The sequence below is a fragment of the Papio anubis genome, chromosome 19, assembly GCF_008728515.1.
Source record: "Papio anubis isolate 15944 chromosome 19, Panubis1.0, whole genome shotgun sequence".
Taxonomy (NCBI): domain Eukaryota; kingdom Metazoa; phylum Chordata; class Mammalia; order Primates; family Cercopithecidae; genus Papio; species Papio anubis.
This window is the reverse complement of record NC_044994.1, coordinates 38,289,704-38,303,743: the sequence shown is the minus strand read 5'-3', so window position 1 is coordinate 38,303,743 and position 14,040 is coordinate 38,289,704. Positions and strand designations below refer to the sequence as shown.

The following is a 14,040-nucleotide window of genomic DNA, read 5'->3' as shown; positions in this document are numbered from 1 at the left end:
ATCTCAGCTCACTGCAACCTCCACCTCCCAGGTTCAAGCGATTCTCCCACCTCAGCCTCCTTAGTTGGGATTACAGGCATGCACCACCACACCAGGCTAATTTTGTATTTTAGTACAGATGGGTTTTGGCCATGTTGGTAAGGCTGGTCTCGAACTTCTGACCACAAGTAATCCACCTGCCTTGGCCTCCTAAAGTGTTGGGATTACAGGCGTGAGCCTCCACGCCTGGCTTAGGGTCTGCTCTTATAGACTCTGGCCGGGGGTCTGCTCTTATCTGTATTGCTTGGTCAAAATACTAGTACAAGATAAAATAAGAGGCATGAGAAAGTGATGGGGGTGCTAAATATAGACTGCCTGGTAAATGTTAAGAACTCCTAGACTAATAGTGTGAGACATTTGCCAAATTTCCTGTCAGAGCCTTAGATAAATTGTGCCACGGAGAAAACAAATCAGCTAGGACAATGAGATGGGGACACCAAAGGCATTCTGGGATGCCTCTGCCTCTTCCTTCTTCTATTTCAGAGCCAGGACCATTAGTCCTTTTCTGTCACTGTAACCCTCTTCAGCATGCCATACATTCCTTTGGGAGCTCCAGTACAGAACCTGACATTCTCTGGCCTTTGGGCCTTTTCTGTTCTGCCCCTCCCCACCCCACCCCACCCCCCAAGGAGGACCTCACAGGATTCCAATGGCAGAACAGTGCCTAAAGCATACACAAAAGTGAGCCAAAGATGCTATGAGGTTCTTCAAATACTGTCAGTCGTAGTAATCTTTTCCAGTTCTAAGACAAGAACAAGCCCTGTAGAGAAAAATGTAAATACCACAATTATCATATATTAAACTGAAAATAAAGCAGAGCACTTATATTTAGCTATTGTGACAGCTGGCTGTCTCTGTGTAGGTCTCTGCCTGTGTACGTCTTTGGAAAGATAACTTCTTTCACTATATGAGAAAATTCTGAATTTTGTCCTCCCACTGCAGACCTTTTCAACAAGATAGAGTAAGAAAAAGTTACCAGGATAAGGTAGTTACCAAGATAGGGTAAGAAAAAGAAGCACAGAAAAAGTAGTAACTAAATTATCATGGAAAACAGTTTCTTTCTGTCTTTAAAGGAAATAATCCAGCTACTTTTTAAACTGTAAATCCACTGGGTCAGAACTAGGCCTGAGCTTTGCAGCAAACTGAAGAGAAAGTAATATTACACACTGTATGACAGTCGCATACTAGGCATTTAAAAAAAATAATAATAACATCTTAAGTCACTACTCATCTAGCTTTAAAAACAAGCAAATTACTAGTTTTAGGGTTTTTTTTAGTTTTTTTTTTTTTTTTTTAATTGAGACAGAGTCTCATTCTGTCACCCAGGCTGGAGCGCACTGGCGCAATCTCGGCTCACTGCAACCTCCACCTGCTGGGATCAAGCAATTCTCCTGCCTCGGCCTCCCGAGTAGCTGGGATTACAGGAACCCACACCACCATGCCCAGCTAATTTTTGTATTTTTTTTTAGTACAGACAGGGTTTCACCATATTGGACAGGCTGGTCTCCAACTCCTGACCTTGTGATCTACCCGCCTCAGCCTCCCAAAATGCCAGGATTATAGGCATGAGCCACAGTGCCCGGCCTACTTTTAGCTCTTTAAAGAGAATGTTAAAGACAACCTTAAAAAGTGAAGGAAGAGGGCCAGGCACAGTAACTCACACCTGAAATTCCAGTACTTTGAGATGCAGAGGCGGGTGGATCACTTGAGATCAGGAGGGCGAGACCAGCCTGGCCATCATGGTGAAACCCGGTCTCTACTAAAAATACAAAAAAATTAACTGGGCGTGGTGAAGGGTATCTGTAATCCCAGCTGCTGGATAGGGTGAGGCAGGAAAATCACTTGAACAAGGAGGCGTAGGCTGCAATGAGCCGAGATTGCCACGGCATCCAGCCTGAGCAACAGAGTTAGAATCTGTCCCCCCACAAAAAAAAAAGTGAAGGAAGAGGTCAAAAATCTAAAATCTGGCTGGGCGTGGTGGCTCATGCCTGTAATCTTAGCACTTTGGGAGGCCAAGACAGGCGGATCACTGGAGGTCAGGAGTTCAGGACCAGTCTGGCCAACACGGTAAAACCCTGTCTCTACTAAAAATACAAAAATTAGCCGGGCGCGGTGGCACACACCTGTAATTCCAGCTACTTGGGAGGCTGAGGCAGGAGAATTACTTGAATCCAGGAGGCAGAGGTTGCAGTGAGCCCAGAATGTGCCACTGTACTCCAGCCTGGGTGACTGGAGACTTCCTCAAAAAAAAAAAAAAAAAAAAAAAATATATATATATATATATATATATATATATAAAATCTTACCATCAATTTGATGCAGATAAACGTGAAAAACATGACCATACTTCATCTCCTTCACAATACTGATTCAGAAACATGGCCATTCTGGTCTGATTATTAAAAACCCTACACTAGGAACAGGAAACCCAGGATTCATTTCTCTGTACTGCCACCATGTTAGGGATAAATCAAGATTACCATCCCTATTGTAAAGATGGGGAAAATGCTCAGAGCCTACCTTCTTGACAAGAAGGCTGATGGAAAAGATAAGGTATTTAAAGTTTTAACTTCCCAGGGAAGAAATTCTAAATAAGTTCAGTTTACCACATTTATAAGCCTTCCTCTCCAAGACTTCTGCTTCTTTTTGCCCCAACTACATTTATATTTGCAGTGAGCCCTTACTAGCAACAAAAATGAAGCCATTTTCAGATACATTAATACAGTTTTCTAAACGTGCTGGATACAAGAGTTACCTGAGGTTATTATTAAAAAGAGATTCCCAGAAACCATTTCAGATTTATTGACAGAATCATCCGGGAGAAACCTAGGAGTGTGAATATTTATAAGCACACTGAGTAATTTCTACGCTCTGGCAAAATTTAAGAAGTACTTATAGCAAGAGCAACTCGCAAGAGAGTAATTAGAAATTCAGTGATTGATACATTAATCACTTCCTTATTCAGTCTACTTCAGCATATTAACATAATGCTGGTTAGCATTTCTGAGGGCCTACTCTGTGCTGTCCTCCATAGTAAACACATTGTATTTCACTTAGTGGTAACAATAACCTTTTGGAGTAGATACTATAACTGGCTGTGTCCCAGTTTTGTACATAGGGAAAACTGGGGCTTTATATAATTTACCTGAGGGCATGTGGTTTCTAAGTGGCTACTGGTTCAAAACCACCCACTACAGTGTTCAATTCCATCATCAATTTAAAAAAAGCAAACACATGGCAGGAGCTGAAATTGAAAATTTAGGTCTTTTGTTGATCAGCAGCTTCTCTAATTTCAACCTACTTTTTAACACCTGCATGTGATTCAAGTATTTTGCCTAGGTTAAAACTAAAACTAAATATATATTTTGGATGCAAGATAATCATCTAATTGCTTGGAAATAGGCAAACTACTCTATCTTTAGTGCGTACCGATGCGATCCATGAGGCTGTGGACCTGCATTGAGATGCTGCTGTTGATTAAAGTGAACCCCTGAATAGTCTGTTCAATAACTAGGCTTTTATTTTGTTGTAAAGGGGAAAGAGAGACCCCAAATTAACTATTAAAATTTTAACTTACACTCACACCATAAGAATGACCATCTGACTAATAGTCCAAGTCTCAAAACTATTAACTGGCTCCTAAGCATAAATTCTATTAATATTTTATTGAGATACCATAAGCACATTCAGGTATCTTCACAAGATGGGTTCCACTATGATAATCACATCAAGACTATAGTATTATTTTTATTTATTACCCACATACCAGTATTGTCTGACTTGAGAAAAAAAAATGCCTTTGAAAGAGCCAATAAGCTTCATAACAAAATGTCATGGGGATCTGCCGAGCAGTGGTGACTGCATCCTATGATATACAGAAACCTACACAAAATTTATAGTCCAATATGCACAAATGCTCTACCAAAAAACACATAAAGAAATGTTAAGAGCAGTATCACTTAAGATAGCACCCAAAATGTCCAACAAGAGAATGGGTAAATTGTGACATATTCATATAGTGGAATACTAAATAGCAGTGGAAAATGAATGAACTAGAGCCATACATTACAACAACAAAACTCATAAAATGTTTAACTAAAAAAGCACATTTCATATGATTACCTTCAATGATACCAATTAGTTTTAAAAACATGCTTATTTAGATACATAACAAATATAGTACAAATATATAAAGAAATACATAGGAATACCACACATTAAATATCAAATTTAGGATAGTTTTGGCATGGGAAGGGCAAAGGGAAGGAAAACATCTGAAGCCACAGTTGTTTTCCTCCTCACATACTTTTACCATGCTTTCTTTCTTAAAAAGAATGGTAGGAGTTTCCTAAGAGTGCTTTTTAAATAATCAGGCTAACAATTACTTGAATCTGAAAATGTGAATGCTATCCCAAAAGCTAAACTTTAATGATACTTTAAAACCTCGAACTTTGCACTATTCAGTTAAGTCATATGAAATGGCTGGATTTGTGGCAGGTCAAAAAATCAAATATTAACAATTCCATATGGTTCAACCTAATATTAAGAATTCTGCATATGAAGAGCAAAACGTTGGTAATCATTCATTTTTTAACCCAAAACTTTACTATAAAATGGTCTGTATTTAATAGCAAGACTAAGAAAACAGGGAAATAAAATTGAAGTGGAATGGATGACTTAATTGTCAAAGGATGAAAAACAAAGATAAACTATCTAATATACAAATTACAAGACTGGGTGTGATGGCTCACACCTGTAATCCCAGCACTTTGGGAGGCCAAGGTGGGCAGATGATCTGAGGTCAGGAGTTCAAGAGCAGCCTGGCTAACATGGTGAAACACCATTTCTGCAAAAAATTAGCCGGGCGCAGTGGTGCGCGCCTGTGATCCCAGCTACTCAGGAGTCGGAGGCCAGAGAATCACTTGAACCCAGGAGGCCGAGGTTGCAGTGAGCCAAGATCGCACCATTGCACTCTGGCTTGGGCAACAAGAGCAAAACGTCATCTCAAATAAATAAATAAATAAAGTAACTTAGAAACACACACTGTACAAAATGTGGCCAAACTACTTTCTACTGATATAAAGCATTATTACTTCCTTTTTTTTTTTGAGACCCAGTCTAGTTTTGTCACCCAGGCTGCAGTGCAGTGGCACAATCTCAGTTCACTGCAACCTCTGCCTCCCAGGTTCAAGCAATTCTACAGCTGAGATTACAGGCGCCCACCACCACGCCCACCACTGCGTCCACCACCACACCCAACACGCCCAGCTAATTTTTGTATTTTTAGTAGAGATGGAGTTTCACCATGTTGGTCAGGCTGGTCTTGAACTCCTGACCTCAAGTGATCCTCCTACCTCGGCCTCCCAAAGTGCTGGGATTACAGGTGTGAGCCACTGTGCCCAGAAGCATTATTACTTCTTTGCAAAGTATTTGTATTAATATGTATTAATAAATCCTTAAAAGACACTTGTTGGGCAAAACAAGTATTTATATATATAAAAACTGAAGTCCAGAGGAGAAACAACTGGTCCAAGGACAAACAGGCAGTTACCAGTCAAAAAAAAAAAAAAAAAAACAAAATCAAAACTAAATCCAGGTTCTGTTCCAAAATTAGCTACAGTAAATCAATCAGGTCAACAAACAAGTGATTTTTCTGTAGTTCCAATCGAAGATTATGAAAGGAATCATTTAAGATAACAACAGGCCGGGCGTGGTGGCTCACGCCTGTAATCCCAGCACTTTGGGAGGCCGAGGCGGGCGGATCACAAGGTCAGGAGATGGAGACCATCCTGGCTAACACGGTGAAACCCCGTCTCTACCGAAAATACAAAAAATTAGCCGGGCGTGGTGGCAGGCGCCTGTAGTCCCAGGTACTCGGGAGGCTGAGGCAGGAGAATGGCGTGAACCCGGGAGGCGGAGTTTGCAGTGAGCCGAGATCGTACCACTGCACTCCAGCCTGGGCAACAGAGCAAGGCTCCATCTCAAAAAAAAAAAAAAAAAAAGACAACAACAATCAGTGGAGTTCTGTCGCAATATAAAAAGTTCTAAACTATAACTCAATTTTTTATAAAACTCATTTTTCATAAAAGTAACTTTAGGTAGTGATTAAACTATTAGATAACTCATAAAACCAATGCATTTATAAATTAACTAGAAAACTATAATCTTTCAGCAACACTAAAGAAATTATACACTACACAAGCAGTCTCTCAATCCCCTTCTTCTCTTCTTAAATGTTCAGTGCTAGTACTTTCACAACAACAACAACAAAAAGGTTTAAATTAGAATGCTGAAAGTGTTGAGGAAAATACTGAAGGAGACTTGGAGGTATCGTGAAAGTTTTTCAAAGGTAATAGCAGTGGATTTTTTAGTGAATAAATACCACTTTAAAGAATAATCACAAAACTAAAAAAATGTAAGACAGGGACAGAGATTTTTTTTCCTGAGCTAACAGAGATAGAAACTAAAAGAAAGGGGTTAGAAAAGACAAATGAGAACTTACTGAAGAGCAATTAACAGGCTCACTCCACAGCAAGAAGCACAAGAAACAGTGGCAGCGCTGTGTATGAACAGCCAGCCCCACAGGGAGAGAGATTCAACAATTCCCTATCCAAGCTGCAAGGTCACTACCCAGAATTAAAGTGAGAGAAAGAACTGGCCAAAGAATATGAGCATATCTGGGACATTTTTGCATATATTGGGCATTTTTAATCCAAGAAATATGCCTACTGAAACCTACCAATACCTACAATTAATGTCTTAAATGCTCTTATTTGTATTCCTTCTGAGTAGGAAAGATGAATGACAAGCTATCCAAATTTTTTTGGGTATAAATGGCAGCCTGGATAGTCACAATCAATCATTCAGTGCCAGATGTCTCTGGTATGACCTGTTCTCCTCATCAGGGTCCACTACAAGGAAAACAGCTGCCAGGACACATGCATATTACACCATTAGAGAAGGGGAATGGGGAAGACCAACCTGCCTCTGCATTCAGCTCCTCTAGAAGCCCGGTGGTCCTCCAGGTAGCTCCTGTGTCCTGGCCGCCTACAGAATTATTGTGCTCTTGAACTACTGCAGCCGCCAATAAATTGTCCACATTTACCACTTCTGGCTCAGAGTTGGTGTCAGACATATCATAATGAGCTACAACTGGAGGTCCATCTAGGGAGGAAAGAAAATGTATACTTGTATCTAACGTGCGGGGTGAAAAATACTTCTGAAACTAGTAAGAGCCCTCTAATGTCAGTTGCCTTCATTATTCTATTTGATCAGAAAAGCTGCACTTTATAGATCTAGTATTTTGTACAAAATGTGAAAGTAAAAAAGATAATCCAAGCTTACAAAGATGATGGACACATTTTGGAAGGAGGAAAAGGAGTGTTACTATGAAGAACAGAAGACAAGACTATACTCAACAATGTTACACTGAATTCCTGTCATACTTTTAAAGAGCAAGATTAAGAAAAAAAGGATGACTCCACAGAGAAAGTGGAACTGATTTCTTAAAGGAAAAAACTGATGCAAATTATTAAAACCCAATTTATATTTTTTAAAAGAATGAATCTAGTTCTTTCTCTTACTGGGTAATATAAAAAGTCTCTAGTAGATTCAGAAAAGAAAATCACATATATTTTGCTATGTCCTAAAGAAATAAGGTTAACACTAGAGCTCTTTGACTAATGCATCTATTTCCAGTAAAGTCCTTTTATAATAACAGGGATGTTATATACTTTATGATGTTCTATTAAAAGACAACACAACAAAATCCATTTTCAGGATTTTGCTTTGGATATCTTATGAGGGATATTTCTATTTCCTTTTCCCTAAGAAAGACAACCAGCTCATACTACAATTAAATGACATGCAATCTTATGGGTGATTTTACAAGAAGATATTAAAGTTCTTACTGGAAGAGGTCCCTTCCACCCTCAAATCCCCCTAACTGGCTGAAAAAGGCAGCTGAGTTTCAAAGTAAATTTATTCCACTGCAGCAATTCATGCTAAAATAAGTCAAAATTCATGCTTGTAGAATAGATACATGCTTTAAAGTGCTAATTCTACCCCTTTTTTAAGAAAAACATTAACAGCAAAAAGCAAACATAAAGTTTCCCTTCAAGTAAGAAATTCCTCTACTACCCCTATTTTAATATAAAGCAGAAATAAAGGAATGTTGTTTTCACCCCCAAAGGCTATTTATGAAGCGCAAGCAAACTATTTATTTCCATTAAGGTTTTTAAAATATCATCCAACAAATGAATATTAAACACACCTATTTTATGAAACTCTGTGAAGGAATGCATATATGTCAATGAATCATAAAAATGTAACACAATGAAGTATTACTATTTTAATACAAATATCCATTGTGTCAACTGTCACTGAACAAAAACACACTTTGGGTAGTGACCCCTTAAAACTAAACTACCAAACCACAAGTTTATGTAGTAATATTTTTTAAATACAAAATGACCAAACATAAAAGCAAATGAGTTGTTAGGTGCCACTGTATAAAGAACAGACATGTCACAATATGAAATTCTGACGATCAGGACAACTTTAGTTGACCACTTAAAAATAATTTCCAGATCCCCTTAAGGGGTAAATCAAGTTCAATGACCAAAAAATTCAACAGTGTGGCCTTGGTATCAGTTGGTAATTGATTTTAGTTTAAATATCAAGAAACTGATTCGTGTTTGAGGTTTTTCTTTTCTAAAAAAAGAAAAGAAAGTTGCAATATTCTATGGCGTTCTCGTCAGAGTTCAAAATGATTATTATGGAATCAAGATACTGTGTGATGTCCAAATACTTGGGTGCAGAAGATATGAGGGCCAAGTACAATATTGACTATTTGACCATATGTTCTATTTTTTAAGGGCTTTTTTTTTTAGGTGTTTGTAGTAAGTTATTTTAGTGAGTTATTTTAAAATTTATGTGACTAATACCATTCAGAGCATCTTGCCCTCATATTCTCCACCCCATCCCCAAATTGAGGCAACAGGTCAATAGTCAAGTCAAAATTGTACCACTCCTACATGTATAATCATGCAAAAAAGTATAAGTGTATACATGCAGAGTGACATCACCTACCCATGAAAATAACTCGTCTGAAAGTCTTCATCAGTAGGAAATACAAGCATAAACTTGTTATCTGGCTTCATTCTTGTATCTTCCATATTTCCAAACAGCATACCTTATAACTTAGCTTAAATTTAGTATTCATCATAAACAGAGACAGCAATATTTTCATATATTACACTTAAAATTGAAAATAAATTATGATCACTGCCATTTTTCATTTCCAATATATTCAAACAATGACAAGTCAATACTATATAAACTTCAATAAAATAATGAAATGGTTGTCTTTCCAACTTTGTCTTCCAACAAGAAACCACAATTAAGGATCTTGTGTTCCAAGGTCATTTTACACTATCATTAGGAAATCAAACTTAAATAAGATTTGTTTAAAGCACTTGGGGCCAGGTGTGGTAGCTCACGCCTGTAATCCAAGTACTTAAGAGGCCAAGGCAGGTGGATCACTTGAGATCTGGAGTTTGAGACCAGCCTGGCCATCATAGTGAAACCCCGTCTCTACTAAAAATACAAAAAATTAGCTGAGTGTGGTGGCGTGCACGCCTATAATTCCAGCTACTCGGGAGGCTGAGGCACAAGAATCGCTTGAACCTGGGAGGCAGAGGTTGCAGTGAGCCGAGATCATGCCACTAAACTGCAGCCTGGGGAACAGAGCAAGGCTCTGTCTCAAAAAAAAAAGCACTAGGCGTCAGGATTTGTACTCTGAGTTACTATACAAATATTAGCTAACTTATGGTAACAATTCGTGACATTCTTTTAAAATGTGATTCTTGCTATACAGAAGTAAATGACAGGTAAGATTGTAAGATTCTGCAGTTATTTTATCTGCTTTTAAAAAGAAATATCTCTTGAAGGGGAAAAAAAATCGCTGGGGAGGAGCTAGGAAAATTCAGCATATTAATAACAGAAGCTGACCGGGCATGGGGGCTGACACCTGTAACCCCAGCACTTTGGGAGGCTGATGCAGGCAAACCACTTGAGGTCAGGAGTTTGAGACCAGCCTGGCCAACACGGTGAAAACCCGTCTCTACTAAAATTACAAAAATTAGCCAGGTGTGTGGTTCATGCCTGTAATCCCAGCTACTTGGGAGGCTAAGTGAGGCAGGAGAATCGCTTGAACCCAGGAGACAGAGGTTGCAGTGAGCTGAGATCACACCACTACACTCCAGTTTGGGCAACAGAGCAAGATTCCATCTCAAAAAAAAACAAAAAAAACAAAAACAAAAAAACAGAAGCTGCTATCTATTTGACTCTATCAGTTCATTATAGGATAGAATAAACATGGGGATACTGCCCTTGCTCTCACATGATTATTCCTCTATGCTACTAAAACAACTGCATTGCTACAAAGAGACTGTTTTGATTTTCAAAAATATAAAAGTAATTACTTCAAGTAAAGTTATACATGAAAACATTTCCAATTTAAGATTCAGTCATTAACATAGGCACATTCCATGCTTACAACATTTAAGTTATCCAAGCTGCACATTCTCCCATCTGCCAGCTCTGATGTCTGTCACAATCTTAAAACATAAATTTCTAATATTGAACTTACTGGTTTTTCTATAATCATTAAAAGCATCTTTCTATAGAGGTAAATGTAACACATCTGTGTTAAATAATTAATAACCATTCAATCTGTGGGTAACTCAGGTGCTATTTCTCCTCCTGATCAAATTATTTTGAAATGTTTGCTGTTATAATGACAACACAGGGAAAGTTAAAGGTCAAAAACCCAACAACGGCTGGGCACAGTGCCTCATGTCTATAATCCCAGCACTTTGGGAGGACGAGGTGGGAGGACGAGGCAGGAGGACTACTTGAGCCCAGGAGTTCGAGACTAGCCTGGGCAACATAGCAAGACTCCATCTCTATTATTTAAAAATTATAATAATATTTTAGAATTTTTAAAAAATCTACCAACTACTTTTTATTTAAAAACATTAACTCATCCATTTTATGCTAGAAATGGGTTTGTACTGTCTCACTAAGCTTCTATCCTACACTAAATAGGTTCTAACTTTTCAAATACCAAAATATAGATATATCTGTGTTGTCACATATTCCTGATACAGTGAGGTCTACCCCCTTATGACCTTAAAGCCTTCTGCACTGTTGCCATCAAATGTTTAATTTTATGAATTAGTTTCCTTTTCAAATATGTTCTAAATCTCATTAGAAAATCTGAATCACAAAAACAAATCAAAACAAAACCTAACTTTTCCTTTACCATGTTCATCCCATGACAAATTCCCCTTTCCAGGTTTGATAATCAGAAGCACAGGATTTTAAAACTAAACAAACACTACTCTCATTTTACAGATGAAAATTTGAGTCCTAATTAGGTGAAACCACAATAGACTATAATTGTTCTCACTGCTGAAGGAAAGAAGAATATACAGGATGAGACTGGTGTTCCCAGCACAGGAACTATAGATTTTTGGCAGCAGACACAAGTTAAAGCCCTGCCTACTTCCTCTTAGCTACATGACCCTGGTAAACTATTTCACTAATCAGTGTCTTCACGGAGTTATGGTGAGGGTTAAAGACAACGTTAACAAAAAACACAAAAGGAATTTAAATATTGGTCCACTGCCCTGCCTTTCCATTATACTTAGCACCTGCCCTATTTTGTTGTTTGTTTGCTTACCTTTGCATGTATACTCTGTGTATACCACCGGCATGCAAGAAGCTCTGAGGAACATCAGTGCCTATGCCAGTGCCTGATGTTGGTCATAGATGAACCCAACTCGGTAAGTAAATGCTTTGGCTAGGATTCATAGTTGAATAAGGTCATCGCAAACGTGACTTTTGTATTTTTGTTTGAAGTGAAATGTCAGCTTACATGTATTCATAGAAAAATGTTTCAAAGCCAAATGGAAATTGCTCAGGATTAATCTACATTTAGCATCATCTTGCCTACAAGAGCACCTCCACTAACACAAGTGTTGTCACTCTCTCATTATGAACGCTAACTAAATCTAGGAAACATGAATAATTCTTGTAACCCAGATACACATGGGAATATCATTCCCCCTTCCCTTTCTATTGCTAAGTCTAAGGCACAAGGAAAGGTGGGGCAATGGACAAACACATGGTTGGCCCCTTTGACCCCCATTTCAATGTCTATGCAGCCATAGTAATATACAATAAAGCCTAGAAGAAATTCCCTTCTTCCTCTTTGCCATACCCAATCTCTCCAATCTCCTCACTATAAGAAGAAAAAAAATCTGTCTTGTTGCTGTCAAAGGACCCTATGCCATCAAAGGACCCTAGGCCCTTTGATGGCCTAGGCCCGGTTCTGTTATCCACACAACACCAAGAGAAAGGAGGGGGTAAACATCATACTTAGCCTCAATCCAGATAGTGAAAAGCAAAAAATCTTACACCTTATCTAGCCAAGGAATCTAAATACTGGGAATAAGGTGTGGGCATGAGGGACTGAGGGAAAGAGGCAAACCTCAAGAGCTACAGAAGGAAATTTGCATTTTAATAGAACCTACTCAAGAAAAAAAAAAAAAAAAAAAGCAGTTTATTACACATTAGAATATTTACCAAGATGAAAATGTATATTTACAAATGAGGCTAGGCACAGTGGTTCACGCCTGTAATCCAGCACTTTGGGAGACTGAGGTGGGTGGATCACTTCAGGTCTGGAGTTTGAGACCAGCCTGGGCAACATAGTGAAACCCCCATCTCTACTAAAAATACCGAAATTAGCCCAGCAGAGTAGCACACGCCTGTAGTCCCAGCTACTCGGGAGGCTGAGGCAGGAGAATCACTTGAACCTGGGAGACAGACGTGGCAGTAAGCCAAGATCACGCCACTGCACTCCAACCTGGGCAACAGAGCGAGACTCCATCTCAAAAAAGAAAGAGAAAAAACAGTAATAAAAATGCCAATCATCGCTTCTTGGCCTTTTGACTAAGATCAAGTGTAAAAATATCAATCAAAAAAATAGAAAATACATGCAGAATAATTTGAAAAGAGAGCAGTCATTTTCAAAACATCTCTTAGAAAAGAAGAATTTCATCAACAAAAGATAAAAATCTATAAAGGGCCATGTCCAGAAAAAAGCCTTAAATACCAAAAACTATATATGTATTATTTTCTTCAGAATAATATCAGAAAATTATTTTAGTAAAAGGAAAAATGTCTAAGATAGGGCTACATGGAAATGAAATGCAGCAATATGCACTGAAACTTTATGTTTAGGAGTTAAGTCATTTTTAAAATAAAACCAAATGAATGTATTTTGTACTTTTTCCATTATACTCAATTATTAAAAATTTAAACTTTTTGTTATAAAGTTTCCAAGATGAAAATAAGATTTTAAGGATTAAATTTGTCCTTATACTGATAAACGTTGCATCATTTTGACCACCCAGGAAAGTTATTTATGATATTGATGAAGGGTTTACCATTTTGAAATGATCAAAAGAGGTAAAAGCAAAGATCCAAGATTATCAGAGTAATGGAAAAGCTGATCAAAAGAAAAAACAACTTAATGTGTCACCACTAACTATAAAGTTGTGAAGTCTCTGATTCAAGTGGGATTATTCGAAAGATAACTCAGGTAATTCATCTGGATATTTAAGAAAAGCTATAAATACAGAAGTGAGGCACCTGAAGAGGTCACCATCTTTCAATTTATCTGTTTCAGGGACAAATCCATGACCTACTGCTTTGAGGATTTAGATCCGTAGAGAAAAAAAACTAAAATATCTGTACTACATACAGCGAGAAAGAGCACAAAATTTAGATATATTAGCCACATCCCTATGTCTACGTACCCTGCTAAAGAGTCATTCATTCCACATTCTAGCCTTTTGATTTCTCCTTGAATCAGTCTAAATTTTGCTATTTTTTCAAATATTCATCAATTTTTAATAGGATAGTTTAGTA

At 38.0% G+C, this 14,040-nt stretch overlaps 1 protein-coding gene across 3 annotated transcripts in view; it reads right to left on the bottom strand.

Moving 5' to 3' along the window:
* C19H18orf25 (chromosome 19 C18orf25 homolog) overlaps positions 1-14,040 on the bottom strand; it is a 98,760-nt gene that overhangs the window by 19,726 nt on the left and 64,994 nt on the right. For 2 of the 3 annotated variants that reach the window (XM_009192662.4, XM_003914343.4), the window contains exon 3: positions 7,021-7,203. The exons of the other annotated variant lie outside the window; for it this stretch is intronic. In XM_009192662.4, the coding sequence (XP_009190926.2) occupies positions 7,021-7,203 (183 nt within the window). The remainder of the gene's footprint in view (positions 1-7,020; positions 7,204-14,040) is intronic. 3 annotated transcript variants of the gene reach the window in all.